At 45.8% G+C, this 22,037-nt stretch overlaps 1 protein-coding gene across 9 annotated transcripts in view; it reads right to left on the bottom strand.

Annotated features, from left to right (window-relative positions):
- The window catches only part of CMSS1 (cms1 ribosomal small subunit homolog), a 422,380-nt gene that overhangs the window by 3,006 nt on the left and 397,337 nt on the right, over positions 1-22,037 (bottom strand). For all 9 annotated transcript variants that reach the window (XM_074999555.1, XM_074999563.1, XM_074999593.1 and 6 more), the window contains 6 exons: positions 20,083-20,212; positions 14,635-14,694; positions 13,246-13,348; positions 4,940-5,000; positions 3,285-3,372; positions 969-1,057 (listed from right to left, as the gene is read on the bottom strand). In XM_074999555.1, coding sequence (XP_074855656.1) covers positions 969-1,057; positions 3,285-3,372; positions 4,940-5,000; positions 13,246-13,348; positions 14,635-14,694; positions 20,083-20,212 — 531 coding nt within the window. The remainder of the gene's footprint in view (positions 1-968; positions 1,058-3,284; positions 3,373-4,939; positions 5,001-13,245; positions 13,349-14,634; positions 14,695-20,082; positions 20,213-22,037) is intronic.

Raw genomic sequence — 22,037 nt, 5'->3', positions numbered from 1 at the left:
ACAAGAGGGAGCCTCTCTGCTTCCCTAAGTGAAGCTGCTCTCTTTGCTACTAGATTTTTTTCAAGGTATTTTAGCAGACACTGTAGTTCATCTTGGAACACAAGAAACAAGACTTTATGCAAGTGGCCGTGTGCGATACAACCTACTCAAAAATCGGTTAACCTACAGAGCAAGGTGTGGTGTGTGACAATTTTCTTTGTGAAAGAGGTTTGTGCTGTGTGTGAAAGGAATTAATCTCCGGGGCCTGCAGAAACAGGCTGCTTAGAAGTTACTCATGTCTGCACAGGAGAGAGGTAGCCTTCTTGTACTGATTGGAGAGACATGTGGGGAGTTCACTCCTGAATACCTGTTTCCTATATACTCTACTACAGATGAAACCGGGACAATGCCGCTGCACACCTACGCGCACATAATAGTGTGAGTGCTACAGTATGACACTGAAAAAGACACAGACTCATGAGGAGGAAAAGGTTCTACTGGAGGCTCACAGGCCTGTGTGAGTTGCTGCTTTGTTCTAGATGAGGATGTAGTGTGACTCCACAGACCAACGTGCTCCTTTCATGTTGGGATCTGTAACTGTGCCCTCAAAAACTGATGAATCTGGTTTCCTTTTCTTCAGTTTTTTTTTAAGGGGGGACACTCCCCAGGAACAGCTTGTTGAGTCTGTGGGAGGGGCAGAACTAATAGGTCACAGACACTTCAGCAGGAAATACAGGTAGAGGGTGATGGAGCACAGTGGTGCTGTTTGAGATGGAGGATATAGAAGCAAAGTTCCTCAGTTGTGAGCAGGAGAATCCTGTGCCTAATAACAGGGATAATGTTAACTCCATTGTGCTCCCTGAGACCTGTTAGCAGAAGTCAGTTTTACAGCAGAAAATCCCGACTTCCCAGAATTCACACGTTGGCCATGTCTGCACAGAACAGTTCAAATAATTGTATCATTTTTTAAAAACGTGGCCTTAGTGTACCTCAGGGATATCAATCATTCTCCTTAACTTCTGATCTCTCCAGTTCCAATCCAAAACCAGGTACTTCAAGGAGTTCAAGCTCAGGCCGTCTGAAAAGGCAAGACAAGTCTTACTATATGAGAGATTACATGACGTGCTTATCAAAACTCCTTCTGCCATTTGTCCCCATGGCAACAGATCTTTGAACATTAAGCACTACATTTGCCAGTTGGAAAGCTGATGCAATGACAAAGCAAGCTTCCTTATCACATAATACCATGCCTTTTCAGAAGACAAACACAAAAGCAAAGCAACTGCTGTTGCCAGTCTTGCCAAGAGCTAATATCGTGCCTGCAAAGAATTCCCCAGACTTCCTCTTCATGAAACCACAGGACTTGAATTTCAATGGCTGACAACAAGTTGGTAAATTATAAGGGCCTGAGCCAGCAAGAGCCAATCAGTGGGAAGTGAGGATGATACTCTGCAACTTGCACAATCAGGCCCTGTATGAGCTACAGGTCAGCAGCGCTGCAAAGGGCTTTTGTCATTTGGAAGGAGACAAAGAGGCAGCCAGCTCTCTGGGAAACGACCCCTCGCCAGCTCTGCTAACTCTTCCGTATCTAGTAGATGATGCCCACAATTTTTCTTGCAAGCTTTTTCCCAGTAACTTTCCACTGCAGCAACCAACTGTCAAACATGAAGAACATATAGTTAACTTCTGCTTACTAGCCCTCCATTTCTCCTCACCATGCAGCTTTGGGCTGGTACAGCAACATCAGCTCTGTAATGTACTTCTGAGTTGTGATATTGTCACATTCTTGTAAAAATTAGCAACACTGAAACATCTCACTGTTCCTGTGCTTCCTTTAGAGAGTGACAGTAGAGTCCCACGCCAGAACCAGCGCCCATCCTCAAACAGGACAACAGCTTGGCCAATTGCCCCAAAGAAGGAACTATCATGACTGGATCATGGTTAGTATCCTGTGATCTTAACTATAGTTTGTTTTTATTAGAAATATCTACATAGGAAGCCAAATATAAGGCAGAAAAAACCACTTACATTTGGGGAATGGAAGGGTGGTGACTTTGTCGTTACTGCCACTTAAATCAACATATGTAGATCAGGGATCTAAAAGACCCGCCCCCGGGTGATATAGCTTACATGACCTTACTGGTGTCTACACCAGGCCGTCATCATAGCTTCTGCCTCTTGTTCAGGTGGATTAATTAAGTCGATGCTGATTTAGCTTGGAGTGGAAGCAAGCCCAGAGAAGCTAACTTCCTATTCAAGGCTTTTATGCCAGACAGGAAGGAAATTGGGTATAATAAACTGAAAGACCAGGCAAATCTAGATTTCTTCTTCTTCTCCTTCAGTAACAGACTGGCTTTAAATTCAGAGTTGCGCACAGCACAATTCCCTTTGTCATAAGAACATAAAAATGGCCATACTGGGTCAGACCAAAGGTCCATCCAGCCCAGTAGCCTGTCTGCCGACAGTGGACAGTGCCAGGTGCCCCAGAGGGAGTGAACCGAAGACAATGATCAAGTGATTTGTCTCCTGCCATCCATCTCCAGCCTCTGATAATCAGAGGCCAGGGACAGCATTCCTACCCTTGGCTAATAGCCTTTTATGGACCTAACCTCCATGAATTTATCTAGCTCTTTCTTAAATTCTGTTATAGTCCTAGCCTTCACAGTCTCCTCTGGCAAGGAGTTTGACAGGTTAACTATGCGCTGAGTGAAGAACAACTTTCTTTTATTAGTTTTAAACCTGCTACCCATTAATTTCATTTAGTGTCCTCTAGTTCTTGTATTATGGGCACAAGTAAATAACTTCTCCTTATTCACCATCTCCACCCTGTCATAATTTTATATACCTCTATCATGTCCCCCCTCAGTCTCCTCTTTTCTAAAGAGAAAAGTTCCATTTTTCCAAAATGGAAACACACATCTCCTAGAACTGGAAGGGACCTCAGGCGGTCATCTAGTCCAATCCCCTGCCCTCTTGGCAGGACCAGGCACCATCCCTGACATTTATTTGCCTCAATCCCTAAATGGCCTTCTCAAGGACTGAATTTGAAACCCTGGGTGGAGCAGGCCAATGCTCAAACTGCTGAGCTATCCCTCCCCCTAATACCACTGTCAAAACCATTATGCTCAGCTTCTTGGATTTTTAAATCTTATATTGCTGAACACCATTTGAGCAATATTTGAGATTAGATCCCCAAATTTATGGGCTCAGAGTCATCCAAAACCTTCAAATTCTACTGAAGTTTTACTTATTCTGCCAAGTTCAGTATGTCCATTACCAGAGCTCATCCCAGCCTCCTTTCTTACCTTGTTCTACTAGAGCTTTTATCCTTCCAGGTGTTCCTACACCCAGATGGATGACACCATTCTCCAGCATGCGCATCTGTTCCTTTATCTAATTCAAGGACAGACAAAGCAAATACGGTATCAGTAATCCCAGAAGCATGGGATTCCCTCTTGGATGTAAATTCTGCATGATACAATAACTCCTCTTAACACATCACCTAAGGTCAGGTCTAAATCTCTGAAGTACAGCAAGCTGGGATGTAAGCTACAGCATACAGTATATGTACGTAACTATCCAGGTGGGTTCTGTTGCTATACACTAAGAATTCTATAAGCACACTAGGGAATTTTTAGTGTGTGGTAGCAGGAGCTACATGGGAAGTTAGTGCGTAGCAGCTAAAGCACTGTAGATGAAGGTAGTCAGAGTCACACTGTACATCTCTCACTTGGTCTATACTAGGCAGGTAAGTTGATTGCAGTTCTAGCGATGGCACTTGGATAGTTAGAATTGACTTATCTGCAATCGACTTACCTGACTATCCATACAGAGGGAAGTCCAGAGGAGAGCGTCTCCCATCGACCTCCCTGACTCTGCATGATAGTGAGGAGCACATGGGTCAACTACCAACCCCAGACAGATCGATTTAGCACATCTCTGTCAGGTGCACCAACTCAAACTCTGGAAGATCGACCCGACTGAAGTGTAGACATGCTCTCAGATTGTGCAGCTGGTCCATATGTGCAAAAAGGCACAAAAAGCAGGGAGGTGTCCAACTCCCTTTGAGAGTCAATCATTGAACTTTGCTCAGTGACTATAGGAATTTAATTGCTTTATCGTGATGCTTTTCAGCTTGTATTAATTCCTTCAAAAGGGACTGGGAAGTGAATTTCAACCTTACCCAGTACAAACAGATGACTAGGTAGGCAGTGCTGTCTCTCTCTCTCTCTCTCTGTCCAATATGCTTCCACCTTTGAAAATATCACCTCAAGCTCTTTTTCTGAGGTTTGAATAGCACTGGCCTTCCAACAACTAAATCAATCCTCTAGAACGAAATGCATGCAGCCTGGGGAACTTAATGCAGAACACTGATCTGCCCAGCTCTTGGGAAGGATGAAATACACGGGTATGACATTGACCTGTGTGGCAGTATTTATATAAGAGACCAAATTTTCATTCACTGTTTTCTCTTTCCTTGCTTGCAATACATTCCCCTCATTTGTACTCTCAAAATGGCATTTACGCTGGGTAGCTGAGCATTTGACTATCAGATTTATACCTATGAGCTTGGGTGATCATGTAATTCTGTGGATGCATACACATGTGCACGTTTTTTTATTTTGTTTGTTTTTTTGTTTTTTTAAACAGGCACAAAATCAGAGACTGACCCGAGGCACAAAATGTTTGCCTGAGTACCAAACAGATACACAGGTTACTGGATGTTTTGAGAGTAACGTGGATGCCAATGCTACACAAAAATACATGGGATCATAACCTGGGGAAAGTTTGAGGAGTGAGCCGAAGGATGGCTTGGCTGAGCACCCAAAACTGTGTTGTTGGGGTACAAAGGAGAAACTATGTGCATGGAAGGAGCTATGTGCGTGATAGGTATCGTGGCAGTACCATTCCAAAGATAACAGTTAGCTACTTTATGAAAACTAGCTCTGAACGCGCTTACCTTCATGTGTTTTGCAAACAATTTCATAACTTTGCAGTCTCCTTTGAATGCTGTCATTGACCTAGTAGAGGATAAAATTAAAAAAAATGAACTTACATATTAAAGCTCATATTAGGTGTACATAAGCAGGCATAAGAGGGAACCAAACCTAGTTAATTCAATGTTTAAGAATAGGATTTCGAAAAAGAGACAGATGTCCAACTCCCACTGACTCCTATTTGTAATTTGAAAACTTTCCAACAAATCATTATCTCAGTTTACATTTGGGACTTATAATGGCATGCATACCAGAAGGTACAATTTAGGAGAGGTTAACACACACCTTTTAAATAGGTATTTATGAAAAAGGACATGTGCTTTTACAGTTGACTCTTTCAAGACAAATGACCAATCAACTACCAAATTTAAATACAAGAACAATTACATTATTGACCACAACTTGTTTATCGGAAGACCAGAATTACATCCTGAAACTCTGCTCTGCGGCATAATTCTACATATAGAAAACTTCGTGATCTGTATAATAAATTCAGCAGGATGAAATGAGTATGGAGCTTACAAAGCCCCAATTAAAATAGGCTTTTTCCTGTACTCAGGAAGAAAACAATGCACCAGTGACCCTCCTTTACAACCATGAAGACTGGACACTTTACTTTATTTTCAAACAAAGCAAAGCAAACAAAACAATATCCAGGTAAAGCACCAAAAGAAAGAGCCCAGGGCACGGAAGCAGCAAAGCATGGATGTGAGACAAAGATACCAGCGTGGAAATCAATACATACAACCAATATAGAGACAAGGCAACATTCATTTGTTCAACAGCTCATATCCCACTAAAAAGGAGTAAGGTGCAATGCCCTCTTCTCAAATACATACACTCATGACCATGGCCTCTCTCATACCAGCAACACTGCCAATAACAGATATGGGGGCAGAACCCCCCATACATCTCTCTCCCAGTCACTAACAAACATTTTCCCCGGTTTTTACTAATAAGATGCAAATTACATAGAACAGCGAGAATATGGGACAGATAATCCATACCCCAGCCCATATCTATATCCCACACAGTTCCCTCCCCCAACCCGCCCTTTAGCCTACGAATGAAACAGTCAGAGATATCACCAACTATGGGGGGACTGCAATAGCTCCATACTTTTGTTCAGATTTCCACTGCATGGCTTCATGAGACAGAGAACCAAGCATTAGGGTCACCTAGCAATACCATTAGTACATCCAGTGTGTCTACTCTACAGGAAAGAGAAGTTACTCACCGTAGTAACGATGGTTCTTCAAGATGTGTCCCCGTGGGTGCTCCACGATAGGTGTCGGGCTCGCCCTGGCGCCGCAGATCGGATCTTTCCAGCAGTTTCTGCCGGACCATGCATGCGCCGGCGCGTGCCGCTCCCTTGGGCACTCCTGGCCACGTGCGCGATCCGGTCCCCACCAGTTCCTTGACCAACTGCCTCAGATGATCCTGAAAAACACTAAACAGAGATCCGAAGTGGGGAGGATGGGCGGGTGGTGGAGCACCCACGGGGACACATCTCGAAGAACCACCGTTACTACGGTGAGTAACTTCTCTTTCTTCCTCGAGTGTCCCCGTGGGTGCTCCACGATAGGTGACTACCCAGCAGTAACCCAAGAAAGGAGGTGGGTAATCAGGTTATGTGCAGCTTGCCCCCGAAAGGACCGCTGTCGAGAGACAGGTATCCTCTTGGAATACCCTGTGTAGGGCATAATGCTTGGTGAAGGTGTCATAGGATGACCATGTCACCGCTCTGCAGATGTCTTTTAGCGCAATGCCCTTGAAAAAGGCCGTTGATGCCGCCACCGCCCTGGTGGAGTGAGCCCTAGGCGGGGCCAGTAAAGGAGTCTTTCTAAATTCATAGCACATTTTTATACAGGATACGATGTGCTTCGAGATTCTCTGCGAAGAGAGACCTTCTCCTTTTGATCTGGGAGCGAGAGAGACTAGGAGTCTATCTGTTTTTCAGAAGGACTTAGTCCTGTCTATATAAAAAGCCAGCGCCCTCCTCACGTCCAGGAGGTGTAGGCACGCCTCTTTGTTGGAGTTATGAGGCTTTGGATAAAACGAGGGTAAGACTATAGGTTCGTTAATATGAAACTCTGAAGAAACTTTCGGAACAAAGGCTGGATGCAGCCGTAAGGTTACCGCCTCCTTCGAAAATACTGTGCAGGGTGGTGTTGCCATAACTGCCGCAAGCTCGCTCACCCTGTGAGCTGACGTGATTGCAAGAAGGAAGGTCATCTTTATCGTAAGGAGACGGAGGGAAACTGTGGCTAAGCGTTCAAGCGGTGGTCCCGTTAGTGCGTTAAGCACCAGGTCCAAGCTCCACGAAGGTGGAAGCGGTTTCCGAGGGGGGTACAGGTTTACCAGCCCCTTCAGGAACCTGGTAACCATGGGATGGGCGAATACCGTGGGCCCTTCCTCTTCGTGTCAGAAAGCCGATATAGCGGCAAGGTGGACCTTCAACGAGGATAGGGAGAGTCCGCCTCTCTTGAGGTCCAGTAAGTATTCTAATATTACAGGTATAGGCACAGCAAGGGGAGCTAATTGCTTGGTAGAACACCATGCAGTGAATCGAGTCCATTTCTGCTTGTAGATCTTCCTGGTGGAAGTCCTTCTGCTACTTTCTAGGACTTGTTGCACTCCCTCCGTACATGTGCTCTCTAGGGAGCTGAGCCATGGATTAACCATGCTTGCAGTCGCAGGCCTCGGGGGTGTGGGTGCACTATAGACCCCTGGGCTTGCGTGAGCAGGTCTGGCGCCACCGGAAGGGGCATTGGTGGGCAGTCCGACATGCGCAGGAGTAAGGGGAACCATTGCTGTCGATCCCAAGTTGGGACTACTAGGATCATGCGGGCTCTCTCTCGCCTGGCTTTCTGCAAGACCTTGTGGATGAGCACTGTGGGAGGAAATGCGTAGAGCAGGGGGCCCTTCCACGAGATCACGAATGCGTCCCCCAGGGACCCCTGTCCCAGTCCTGCCATGGAGCAGTATTGTGGGCACTTCTTGTTGCGATGAGTGGCAAGCAGGTCTATCAGGGGAAACCCCCATGTGTGAAAAATCGGTCGTAGCAGATCGGAACGGATCTGCCACTCGTGTGTGAGTGCGAAGTGCCTGCTCAACTGGTCTGCCTGCACGTTGTGAGCGCCTGGTAAATACGAGGCTTTCAAAGTTATATTGTTGGCGATGCACCAGTTCCACAGGCGGACTGCTTCCACACATAAGGCATGGGACCGAGCTCCTCCTTGTCGATTTATATAAAACATGGTGGAGGTATTGTCTGTACTGATCCCAACTACTTTGCCTTGTATATGGTCTCGAAAGTGTTTGCAGGCGTTGAACACTGCTCTGAGCTCCAGTATATTTATGTGCAGCGACTGTTCTGTAGGGGACCACAGTCCCTGCATCACCTTTTCGCCCATGTGTGCTCCCCACCCTATGTGGGAGGCGTCGGTGGTGAGAAAGATAGATATTTGTGGTTGATGAAAGGGTACTCCTGTTAGCATGTTCTTGGGGTTCACCCACCATTGCAGGAATCTGCACACCTCTGTCGTGGGCGACACCACCCTGCGGATGGTGTGTGCTGCCGGTTTGTAGACGCTCGCCAGCCAGTGCTGCATGCTGCGCATGTGCAATCTGGCGTTCTGTACTACGAACGTTGCTGCTGCCATATGGCCTAGCAGCTGTAAGCACGTTAGAACTGGCACCGTGGGGCTGAAGGTGATGACTTGTACGAGGGAACCAATGGCGCGAAAGTGGGCATCTGGTAGATAAACCCTTGCTGTGATGGAGTTTATGTGTGCCCCTATGAACTCTATGTCCTGTGCGGGGTCGATCTTTGACTTCGCCAGGTTGATGACCAGGCCCAGCGAAGAGAACGTGCCTGCCGTAACGCGTATCATGCGTAGTACCTCTTCCTTCGAGGCCCCTTTCAGTGGGCAGTCGTCCAGATACGGGAATATAAATACCCCCTGTCTGTGCAGGTAGGCTGACACCACTGCCAGGGTCTTAGTAAATACTTTGGGGGCCGAGGAGAGGCCGAACGGCAGAACCTTGTATTGGAAATGTTCTTTGCCGACCATAAACCGGAGAAAACATCTGTGAGCTGGGTGGATTGTTGTATGGAAATACGTGTCTTTTAAGTCGAGGGCTGAGAACCAATCTCCATCGTCCAGTGCCGTAAGTATAGAGGCGACTGTGATCATCCGAAAGCGTTGTTTTTGTTTGCGCAAGTACCAATTGAGGCCTCGATGATCTAGGACGGGCCTCCAGCCTCCTGTTTTTTTCTCTGTAAGGAAGTATCTTGAATAGAACCCTTTCCCTTGGAGTTGCTCCGGCACTCTTTCCACTGCCCCTATAAGCATAAGATGGTCCACCTCCTGCTTGAGTCTCGCTTCTTGGGAGGCGTCCTTTAGATGGGGCCTGGGTGGAGGTTGTGGCGGTGGGAGCAACTGGAAGGGGATCGCGTAACCCGTGGCTATGATCTCCAGTACCCATTTGTCTGTGGTGATCTTTTGCCACTGGGCGTAGAATGGTCGGAGGCGATGATGGAACATTAGCTTTGGATGACATTGCGCGATGGTAGTGATAGTGCAGCCCTCAATCTGTCCGTCAAACTTGTTGCCTTTGGCCCTGCCCCGAGGATGCACGGCTCTGTTGGAAACATCGCCTGGGAGTTCTGTACTGTTGGTGCTGTTGATGCCGCCCTTGCTTGTAGCCCCTTTGGTAGTGAGCACACTGGGGTTGATACGGGTATCATCTTTGCTGAGGGTAATACTTTTTCTTCCTGTATGGAGGGGTATAAATCCCCAAGGTTCTGAGAGTAGCCCTTGAGTCCTTACTGGAATGAAGGACCGAATCAGTTGATTCAGAAACAACTTCTGTGTGTCAAAGGGGAGATCAACGATCTTTGCCTGCAGATCCCTCCGGATACCCAATGTCTGAAGCCAGGATTCCCTGCGCATGACCGCTGCCGTAGCCGTTGAGCATGCCGCCGTATCTGCTACATCCAGGGCGATCTGAACTCCTGTCCTCGAGGCTGCGTAGCCTTCCTGCACGATGGCCTTCAGCACCGGCTTCTTATCCTCTGGAAGTGAGTCCATGAGGGAAGTCAGCCTGGAGTAATTGTCAAAGTTATGGTTCGCTAGGTGTGCTGCATAATTTGCCATTCTCAACAGTAGGGTGGAGGAGTAGTAGACCTTTCTGCCGAATAACTCTAGCTTCTTGGCATCTTTGTCCGTTCCCCCTGTCTTGTACTGAGAAGTTTTCGACCTCTGTTGAGACGATTCCACCACCAGAGAATTTGGTTGTGGGTGACTGAACAGGAACTCCATGCCCTTCGCCGGGACGAAGTATTTCTTATCCGCTCTCTTGTTTATAGGCGGAGCGGACGCAGGGGTCTGCCATATCGTGGTAGCAGACTCCATAATTGCTTCGACGAGCAGAATAGCTATTTTGGAAGAGGCCGGAGGTCTCAGGTTTTTGAGGAGCTTATGGTGCTTCTCCTGCACCTCTGCTGTTTGGATGCCTTGCATAAAGGCCACCCTTTTAAACAGCTCTTGAAACTGTTTGAGATCGTCTGGGGGGTGGATGTCCCCTGGGGCCGTAGCCTCGTCGGGGGAGGATAGAGAGGAACCACTAGTGTAAGCCTCTCTGGATCCCTCTGGGTCCTGTTGACTGTGATACATCCTCTCACTGGAGGCTTGCGAGGGGAAATCTCAGGGTTCCAGAATCAACTCCCCCTGAAATATTTGCATTTCCGTCCCCGTCCGCGATTGCCCTCGGGGATAGAGAACCGTCTGAGGGGACCTGTCCCTGGGGGTATGCCTATGGTGTCTATGCCCCGCATGATAGGGGCGACCATGGCAACACGGGCACGGTTCCTGGGGTGGAGACCTGGACCACTCTCGAGGCGCATACCCCCGGTGTTTGGGGGAGCGAGATCGTCTGGGTGATTGAGACAATGGTGAGACTGATTTGTGATAGTACTCCAGGGGGTCAAATCCCAGAAAAGGCGAGGGTGGCCCGAGCCATGGTGATGCTGGCTGGAGGAATGGGGAGGGAGGCTCAGGGTAGACTGGGGGAGACCCCTGCCTCCTTGTTGGAGTTCACAGCATAAGGGGAGGGCTTAGAGAAAGCAGCCCTGCAGCCCTGTTTGGAGAAGGGCTGCGGTGCCGGGTTTTCTCTGCTGCCTTTCCCCTCCCCTGTGGGGCTGACTCCGCCCCTTTCCATGCCAGGGATCTCGGCCCCGCTGTCGGTGCCGCGCGGGTGGTCTCCCCCGGCGCCTGCAGGCCGCGTGCCTGTGAGCTCTGCACCGTTGGCGCCCCGGGGGTCTGTGCCACTAGCTGCGGTGCCGCCGGTTCCGGCGCTTGCCTGGCCGCCGCTCTGCCCGCGGTGTGGGCCGGCTGTTTGATTATCGGAGGCTCAGTCTCTGCCACGTGCGCTTCCGTGCCGCCACCGCTCGTCTGTGATTGCGGCTGGGGGCTATGTGCTGCACCCGTCCTGCTCGCTGTGGCTGCCGGCAGGGATCGGGTTGGCGAGAGATTCCTCCGTTTTTGCACTGATGGGGTGAGGAAAGCTGCCTTCCTTTTATGGGCCCCTGCGGGTCCCTCTTGTTGGGGCCGCTCCGGCACGTCTGGCTGGAGGGCCTTGTCAAAGAGCAGCATTTTTAGCCGCATTTCTCTGTCCTTCCTTGCTCTAGCTGTGAGCTTTGTGCAGAAGGAATATTTTTGGGTGACGTGAGATTCCCCCAGGCACCTAATACACTGACTGTGCCCATCGGAGGCCGGCATAGCTTCGTGGCATGACTCACACTTCTTGAATCCTGAAGAGGACATTGCGGTGAGTCTTTGAGTTGTTAATAGGGTACTTAGCACCTTCTCTGTGCTCGTTCCCCTCTCGGACCCAGCCTGCCGCGGCAGGAGGCCTAATGGCCTTACGTCCCCGGGCCTCCACTGCTCCTCTTGTTACTAAGGCTTTTATATACTCTTTTTTTTTTTTGTAATAAGAAAAACAACAAGCTAACTTAAAGACTGAAAGACTAAAAAGAAACTCTAAAAACACTTAAAACATTAAATACGCTGACTCTGGCCGCAGCCTGAGCGGATTCCGTCTGCAGCCGATGGCGGTTAAGAAGGAACTGGGAGGGACCGGATCGCGCATGTGGCCGGGAGCGTGCAAGGGAGTGGCACGCGCCGGCGCATGCATGGTCCGGCAGAAACTGCTGGAAAGATCCAATCTGCGGCGCCGGGGCGAGCCCGACACCTATCGTGGAGCACCCCCGGGGACACTCCAGGAAGAAGGAAAAATTTTTCCTTGTGCCAGTTCTGCAAACGTAGCTGGATTTCTGAAGACCCTGGCTTCATGGAGGAGCCACTATTTTGTCACCATTGACATAGAAGTTTGTGTTTTTCTTTAAGGCTCAGCTAATGAAGTTGCACACTCTCAGCTTTCAATGGAAAAAAAATCTAGCCCTCATAGGTGCAAAGAAAAGTTTGCATTTGTAACCACAGTGCAGCCTAAAGATATAAAAACACAGGAGACAGGAATTAAAATTAAGGCTTATTCTCTGAAAATCATTCAGTAAAGGGTGGCAGAATCACACCCTCTTGAGCAGGCTTTGCTTTCCATGCACATGAAAACAGGACACCAGGTAGACCAACACTTCTTAACCAATGAATCATGACCCTGGAAAGCAAGGTCACAAGCCAACCAGAGCGGGGATGTGAGGCACTAACAAAATGTATTGCAAACTATTATCACTGATACATTTTTTTAACTTTATTACTTTCATAGTAAATGCAAGGAGGAGGGGGGTCATGAAAATAACTGTGAATTGCCTGCTTGAAAAGATTGAGAAACACTAACACAGGCCAGACACGGTGGTCTCTACAGAGGTCCCAGATCACTGTTGAACTTTGTAACAGAAATGTCCTGACACTGCAATCAAAATAATAGTGTTGAGCTATGCATCTTTATGCACTTAATCTGTACTTAAGTGTGATAGGCTGTATGTCTTTCTAAGAGCAACTATTCTTTACTTTTGGTTTGTAACAAAAACAGTACATCTATGCAGCTGAGTTATTAAGTTCTACTTTAGTTTAAACCAAATACCACAGTACCATGGTTTGGAGGAGTGAAGGATATTGCATTAGTTGAGTCAGTAATTTTGCTGGCTAGCTAAGGACAGTGTCCCAGTTTTGCCTTTATGTCTGGGGTTCCAGGCAAAACCTTTGACCAGGTGCCAGTCTCAACATAACATTTGCTCTCAACTTACTTAATGAGCTCCAAACAACGGAGAGCAGAACTGCAGATAATCAGCATCAGCACAGACTTCTTCTCCTTGTGGTTTTTACGAAGTTTTGCCCATTTTGGACAAACTGCAACAAGAAAGAGAGAAAGTTATGACTTAAATGCCTACTGCAATGCTTAACTGCTCACATACATGACAAATAGCTGCCCGGCAAAAGAATATACTTCCTGCACAGGATTTCACAATCTCAGTTTGTAAAATATGTAAATTAAGATACTTCAAAAAATTAACAAACAAAATTTCTCATGTACCAAACAATGAAATAGGATTACCAAGCAGGCTACATGAATAAAAAAATTACACAAGAGTCAAAATGCAGTCATTGTGTAAACACGCACATATCCATTGACTTAACTTGTCCCTAACTTGGCAATGCAATTTTTTTACAGCAGTGCTTTATTAGCGATAAAAATCATTAAATGGGATACATTAATCACACAAGTACCATGAGAACGTAAAAGCAGATCTACTTAACCAGGGCAGAAGAGAATAAAAATTCCCATTATTAATATCAGTAGCCAGGAACAGGTAGAAATGGCACAATAAAATTAAGATAACACAGTTAGGCCTTGTCTCCGCCGGGGGTGGCATATAGGAGACGTGCAGTTACACCATGCGGTGAAAAACGCAAGCTGCATCAACACTATGCATGGCAGTGGGAGGAGGGAGCAGGGAATGGCTCCAGCTATGCGCAATGGCCAGAGCCTTTTCCTGCTGCCAGTCTTAGTGCACTGCCAGGAGTCTTTCACTGTAGCAGGGAAAGGCCCTAGCAGTGGGGACATGCCAGAGCCTCTTTCTTGGCTACCTTGTCCCCTGCCCCCAGTCCTTTGCTATGGCCAGAGCCTGTGACAGGGAAAGGCTGCAGCAGGAAGGAGGTTGTGGACGCTGCACTGCTTAAGGCAGCAGTATAAGCAAGGGGGCAGGCAGAGAGCTGACATATGCCATAAGCTTCTGGCATGTCTTTATTTACCAAAACCTCACTGTCTGCAATGCTATTTATGCCCATGCTAGGCAGGCTTGTACTGTATGTACTCTGCACACTGCTGTCAGCACAGACATAACCTTACATATTTAACAAAATGCGACCAAATATTAAAAATATTTCTCAAATATTATTTAAAAGCAAAACTGAAATATTTTGATGCAGAATAAAGTCTTGCGGAATACAAAGATGCAGAAGCACAGAAGACACACTATAACTGAATTCACGAATATTTCAAGACTAAGATTAATTTTAAGTGAGTAGATGCGCAATATTATCTTATGTATGCCATGAAGATTCTACTTCCTCTTGAATACTGAACTAAAAAATGTTATCTAAGCCACAGTCCTTGCAAACAATATTTTACTCACTTTCCTTCAGGTAAGAAGAAAAACTGTGGGTGAGGTCATTGGCTGGAAGGAAACACGAATCTGAAACCGTAAGAGACAAAATACTTTGTTGACAGACTTGCAATAGGACAATGGAGTGCATTTATAAATTTACAGCACAGTATAAAATACAACTCTTAAATCTTTCTTGGATTAATCTACCAGTAATGTTTATTCTTTGAAAACTATGGCAGATTGCACTCTGAAAAGGCAAAAGTTCACGGTCTCCACTACGAACCAGCAACAGCAGTGAGCTTGTAAACTATTTAACCGAATCATGGTAAAATCTATAAACACAGTTTTAAATCCCTCCTCAATTATCTGAATGTTTGTCTCCCCTCACCCTCCTTAAGCCCAGCAATACACAACTGACCACCTATATAATGGAGGGTTTTCATATGTCTTTGTGGCATCAATCAGAAGCCATAGCCAGAAGCATTATGATTTTTTGGACCATTGGTCCAATCCAGCATGGCAAGTCCTACATTCACGAGTCACTAAAACAATGAGGATTGTACTATAGAATAAAAGTAAGACATGGGTCATTCTCATATCAATGGGGTTATTTTTCTCATGGAACTCTCACATTGCACAGCTCAGTAAATTATGTTCAGTCACAACTATATAAACATTTACATGCATTTTAATTCTCCATCCTCAGTTGGAGGCCTCCTCAATGACACTCGCTCCATCCTAGATATAAATCTGCCAAATTTTACCCAGCTGCTAGTCCCCATTCAGTTAGACCAATAACTGCCAAGTGCCATTAGTCTCCTCTCCCTTTTTGTAAGCATGCACAAACTCACACTTTGAACACCAACTTCGATCTGCATCCTACAGCACCGTCACAATAGTGCATGAAACTTGGCACCAGGCACCTCTTTAGGAGGGGGTATGTTTGCCAATGTGTCTGTATTTGGGTAAGTTTATTTGTTTTAATTCTGATAAAAAAAGCTTGATTACAAAATCTCTCTAATCGCTTGTTGTGAAATACATTACGCATTAACTAAGAACATTCTTGTGTCTATCTGAAAACTTTAGTGAGCGGACGCACAAGATACATGCTTCCACAATATTTGTGAAAAGCACCAAAAATAGGTAGCTTTTTTTCTCATACTGTAAGTGTGGTACCCCTTTAGAATTTCATTTAATGTAGGATGGCGTAAAATTCGAGCCTGGGTTATTTTAAATTGGCAAATACAGAAGGACTTGTGCTGAATCACTGGTCAGAGCTGTACTTGCCAGTTTAACAGCTTTCCTTCTGTTTATCTGTCAATGTCCTTTAATTTTCTGTTGCTGAAGGCTTAGCTGTGCACCACCAGAATCCAGACTCTAACCCCTTGTACTAAAATGACTTCCCAATAGCTTACTTAGAAGCTGGTGTGTAAGAGGCTGTGAGGGTGCTCAGCACCTTGCAGGATCAGTTCTTGATTTAGGCTTTTTTTTTTTAGTATTATTATTTACAAGATGTACCTCCCCTGCACTGTAGGGTAAACCGCTAAGATTTCAAGTGCAGTTTTAATTCCAAAGGTGAGGCTATCACCACTGAATGCATCCAAAGGGCAGCATGGAAAAGACTACAGGGAGTAATTTCGCTGCTCTAATGTCAATTTTTGGTTCGGTCCTCTTTTCATTTCTTCAGGGTAATTGTGTCATCTATCTTTGCCATTGTTTGAGCAAATGAGGGCCCAGCCCAGTCTGAATACAGTAACTCATATTAAGGACTTAATAATGCTGAACAATTCAGAAGAAGATGTGGAAGGATACAGCTCTTAATTTTCTGACTTCAAAAGGGAACAAAATATAGGTTCTAGGTCAATGACTATTTGCACCAAACCAGCAGAAATGGAATGCTAACAATATCTTTAAAAACCCAGAAAGGGTTAAAGCCACATAACTACAGTCTGTAGCAGCCAGAAATCACGTTTGCTCAAAGATGAACATCCGTGCTTAGTATTTTGATAACACGACTAAACAACTTCAAGTAGTTGCTCTCCATTCTGCCCAGTGACTTGATATGAATGAGTTGACAGCTACAGAAGCCACCAATGCCTTCGGCTTTGCAAGTTTCCAATTCCTCCTTTAAAAAAAAAAGGAAAAAAGGAAAAAAAAAAAAAAGCCACCCCAGACCCAATCCATATTGAAATGGGTCACTTCATTAGCCTAAAGGCCTTTCTTAATAGGAAAGTGACACAATATTGTTATTTGCCCAAAACCCTGTGGATTTAGAATTATAACATGTAAGCATTTCATAGCAATACAAAGGAGGGAAGAGACTTCTCTGGGTTTGAGGATGCAATGTGTCAGCAACGGCAAAACTCTCTCCTGATTCAAGAAGAAAGATAAACTAACCCTAAAGAAAGAAGTGAGGGTCAGTCTCGGATCGTATGTCTTTGCATGAAGCTGGTAAGAGAGAGAGTGCTCTTATCTACAAAGACAAGATTTAAACATTCAAAAACAGAGTGCCACACGACTGCCCATGGTGTGGGCAGAAGGCAGAAAGAGTTCTGTGAATATCAATGAGAAAAAACGAGAGAGAGCAGCCTAACGGACTTGATGCTGGGGCCTTTTTGGCTCAGAGTATACATCATCAATAAATAAGAAGATCTCAGAGTATCTTCTTATATAACACAACAACAAAAATTAATGCTCCAATCAGGGCTCAAAATAAGGAATTGTGAAACTTTTTAGGCTAACACTGTTAAGGGGTGAAGTAAGCTACAGGAGGAGAAAAAAAAAAGCATCTCTATCTAAACCCAAGACAATTACAATTGTTTTCATTACAAACCACTCCTCCCATACACACACTTGCTTTGTGAATTGAAGCTTCTGGAAGATGCTGCACAGACAGTACTGAAAAACCAGTTCCACTTTATCCACAGAATAAAACACACACCTCTTCACCTGGGAGGACAAGATGGGAGTTCAGCCTCTAAGCCCTGCCCATTTTATCACTGGGCTCAGGAGTCACTCTTTCCTGTCAGACTGCTGACACGCAGCCACTTTTGACACAACATCCATCCTCTAGGTCTGGACTAAAAGTGCCAGCTCATTTCATGTAGCTTACCAAAAGAGCCAACAGAGGAATCAGAGCAGCATCTTCAGAATTCCATAACCAATTCAGAATGGCGTCTGATTCTTCCTACTTGAGAATTTACCTCAGCTCAGGTGAAGCCTTCTGCTAAATGTATAAGTACAGTTCCACTAACCACAGGAATAAGACCATTTTGCTGGCTCTCAGTACCCTGGAAACCATTACTTGGAAATCCCTGCACTTCCATAAAAAAAGAAACTTCCTGAAATTAACGTTCTGTGATGAGTGGTTACATTGAAACAATGCTTCCTTTCATTTCCTTGACAGCACCATTTGGAAAACAAAACCACTTACTTATTCCAAAAGAACTCATAAGTCACCTTAAACAGCGTAGCAATACCCCAATGGTTTTCAACCACTGCGCTACATGCCGCAAAAACTGCACAAGTGTGCCATGAAATGTTGTCAATTTTCCCTCACTGTGGCTCTTTGCAGCACCACCCCAGGGGGAAGCATAGCTTGGTGGTTTGAGCTTGGGTCTGCTAAACCCCTGGTTGAGAGCTCAATCCTTGAGGAAGCCATTTAGAGGTCTGGAGGAAATAGATTAAAAAAAAAAATCTTTCAGGGATGGTGCTGGGCCCTACCAAGAGGGCAGGAGACTGGACCTGATGACCTCTGAAGGTCCCTTCCAGCTGTATGAGATGCGTACGGTAAGGTCTCAGAGTGCGCGAGGGTTCCTTTCCACACACCCTCGCGTATACCTGGATTTCGCATAAGTGGAGGTCCAGCTTTTTCCCTGGCAGAACACATGTTCTGCAGCCAGGGAAGCAGCAGAAAGGGAAGTCTTGGGCTGGGGGTGGCAGCTGGGGAGGGTTAAGCCTTAGGTGGGTTAGGGCTGCAAGGGGATGAGGAGTAGAGTTGAGCACGGGTGGTGAGCTGGGCTGCAGGGAGGCAGGGAGTTGAGCTGGAACCAGAGCCATGCATGGGTGGTGAGCTGGCAGGGTGGTTGCACCGGGGCGGGGTGGGGTGGCTGGCTGGCTGGGCAGGCAGCTTGTGAGCTGAGGGGTTGCACTGGAGCTGCGGGGGTGGGGAGGAAGGCAGGCGGCTTGTGAGCCAGGGGGTTTGCAGCAAAGCCGTGTGGGGCAGGAGTGGGAGGTGAGTGAGCGGCTTGTGAGCCAGAGGGGTTTGCAGTGCAGCTGCGTGGGGTGGGGTGGGGTGAGCAAGAAGGGAGCCACGCGGGGCAGGGGGACGAGCAGATGGCATGTGAACCATGGGGATTGCACCGGAGCCACGGGGGGAGGGAGGCGGGTGGCTTGTGACCCAGCAGGGGGTTTGCACTGGTGCTATGGGGGGCGGTGGTGGCTTGAATCAGAGCTGCTTGCAGGCAGTTAAAACCGGGCTGGAGGCTGGGGGTGGGGGCATGAGCTGGAGCCATGTGAGAGTGGTGGTAAGCCAGAGCCAGGCATGGGCCTGCGAGGTGAGCCGGAGCTAGGGGGGAGCTGCTCTGTGGCCATGTGGAGCTGAGGGAGGTTGAGCCAGGGCAGGGGGAGCGACTGAAAACAGAACTGGAAATCAGCTGCATGGTTTACAATAGGAATTGGGGTAGGACACGTGGGAGTGGGATCGCGTACTCTGAGACCTTACTGTATCTCCACATATTAGAACTGATGATCCTGCATTCGCTGGGACTCAAGTAGCAAAGCTGCCTGTGTCCCAGCTGGTGCAGGGATCATCAATTCCCCCACCCCTCCTGCCAATGGTGGGTCTTTGGAGAGCCACAGTAAGGAGAAATGCCAACCTCACAGGACTTCATTTGTGCCAGGAAGCAGCTGAAATGCTGCCTCCTGACCTGAATGACCTGGCGGAGAACCTGTCCCCCCACTCCCTGCTGCGGCAAGGTGGAAGTTTAAATGTTGCATCCTGGGTCCAACAGGCAGATAGCGGGGGAGCTTGCTTTCAATGGTTACCCTTTTACTTGACATCCCTAGAATGGCACTGAACAGATTTTGAAAATGTGTCTGTGCTGGCTGTCTATGACCCAGTGCTCTGTGGAGGATTTGAAACATTAATCCATTTGATCCCTGTTTAGCTTGCTGTACGCACTATGCTGCAAGCATCTCTAGTGAAACTGTAACCACAGTAAAGGCAAGTAAATGTGACTTTTATGAGCAATCGATTCAGCTGAAAAACGTGGGTGTGCCATGGAACTCTTTGTCTCGCTGAAGTGTGCCAGGCTGCTGAAAAGGTTGGTAACCCCTGCAATACCCTACATGAAAAAAATTCCCGTAAAACCCACTAGAACTCAGATTTGGCTTAAGAATTTGTTTATTTCCTAATCCCCATGCCCCCAACAAAAGGAAATGAATAATACATGTCTTTAATGTGGCACATTTTACCTGGCAGTTTTAACTCCTCTAATTCAATCACCGAACGTTTAGTACCAAAGTGTTGATTAAGCAGCATTTGTAGGTCTTCAGGGACGCCTGGTTTTGGAGACGATTTTGCAAGAATATCAGAAATTTTCTTCTGCAAACAAAAGTAAAAAAGGAGATGTGAGATATTTTCAACATGGTGTTTACTCTGACAATCTAACGATACTCTGTAAGAGTACGTTTCATCATAATCTTATGCAGGTAAAACTCAGTCCTAAAGTCCTTATATTTGGGCAAAACTCTGATTGACTTCATTGGGATTGAAAATTAGAGAACTGGGTCCAGAACCTGTGAAGATGCACTGTGAAGTAAAAAGCAAAATATCTTTACTGCGTACCTCCGTTGTGTAGTCTATATGCAATACTGTCATATTAGAATATTCTCAAAGGTTGTGCTGGGGGTGTAGGTGGGTGATAGATTTTTTAATTTATTACTTTAGCAGTGTTGCCAAGTATCACAAATGTAACACAAGTCTTATCCATAATAAGTGTTTTTTCTTAAAGCTCCCGTTCCAGGACTCAAGAGATTACTGAACAATCTCATTTCTAATTTAAATTGCATGGAACATCTCATCTCTTGATTGCTTAGAACAGCTTGGAAATGTGATTACAGAATACCCTAACAGCTCAAAAACCAAAAGGCAAAGAAAACAACATTCAACATTTATTTTAATAACGTGAAACAACCTATTAGGTATTACTTAATAAATATTTTGTTAGTCTTTAAGGTGTTACTGGACTGCTTGTTATTTGTGAATCTACAGTCTAGATGTTCCTCTGAATTTATCTGAAATATTATTTGTATTATTTGGTGAGGATCTAGTTCATGATTTTTGAATGATGGGGTGGCAATAATTCTCTAGCAATATCAAAAATACTAGATCCTCATTACCATCTCTTTGTTTGAGATCTTTCTAGGACCAAAGATATGTCATGAATCGAAAACCTAAATTACAATGTTAAATCTCCAACTGTGGGACAGGAGCAGGGTGCTGGGTTGTACATCATACAGCCACTTCAGCAGTTGAAATGTCAAATGCAGTATTATATGTCAACACTTTGAGAATATTTTCTTACATCTTTTCAAAAATTCTGAGCAGTCTATCTTTTACAAGCAGTCAGGAAAATGGTATTTTATAAACAAATCCCACAGTTAGGGCTTGATCTTAATCCCATTTAAAGGAGTCAGAGTTTTACCATGCTTAGCCGTTATAATTTCACTCTTTAAATTAATTTAATTAATTAATTAATTAATTAATTAAAGGAAAAAGAACCTGAATCCCTCTTTATTTAAATGATCTTGCTGCTTTTAAAAACAGGAGTTTTTCAAGCACAGAAAGCATCTTGGCAAGACAATGGGGCAAACCTAACACGAACAAACCACACACAAAACAAACAGTTCTGTAACGCCTTCAGGACTAAATCTGAAGATGTGGATCTTACCCACAAAAGCACATTACCCAATAGGTTTGCTATTCTTTAAGGTGCTACAGAACTGCTTGTTTTTTGTGAGGCTACAAACTAACATGGATACCCCCTGAGGCTACATCTACACTATGAAATAAAGTCAAAGTTTTGTGGGCTTTATAAAGTTTCCACATCTGCCCACAAAGTCAACTTAGTGCAACCCCACTAAGTCACCAAAGTTCCATTTTTGCAGCTGTGCATTGTGGGAACTTATCCCAGAGTCCCCTCGGCTCTGTGGCATTCTGGGTTTTCTTGCTGGTGTGTTATGGGAAAGAATGCCCAGCATGCGGTTGTGGGTGTGTGATGTCATCTTCCTAGAATGCATTGCCCTCATTCCCCTCCCATTGGAAATGGCCATTTTTCTGAAGACTCTTTCCCCGATGTTACACATTGTTTGAGTCATCCGCATTATAGACACCATGCCCAGCCCCAAGCCGCCATGCAGCAGTTACA

Source organism: Carettochelys insculpta, chromosome 1 (genome assembly GCF_033958435.1).
Source record: "Carettochelys insculpta isolate YL-2023 chromosome 1, ASM3395843v1, whole genome shotgun sequence".
NCBI lineage: Eukaryota > Metazoa > Chordata > Testudines > Carettochelyidae > Carettochelys > Carettochelys insculpta.
The sequence above is the reverse complement of the archived record's forward strand: the minus strand, read 5'-3'. Positions and strand labels throughout refer to the sequence as shown.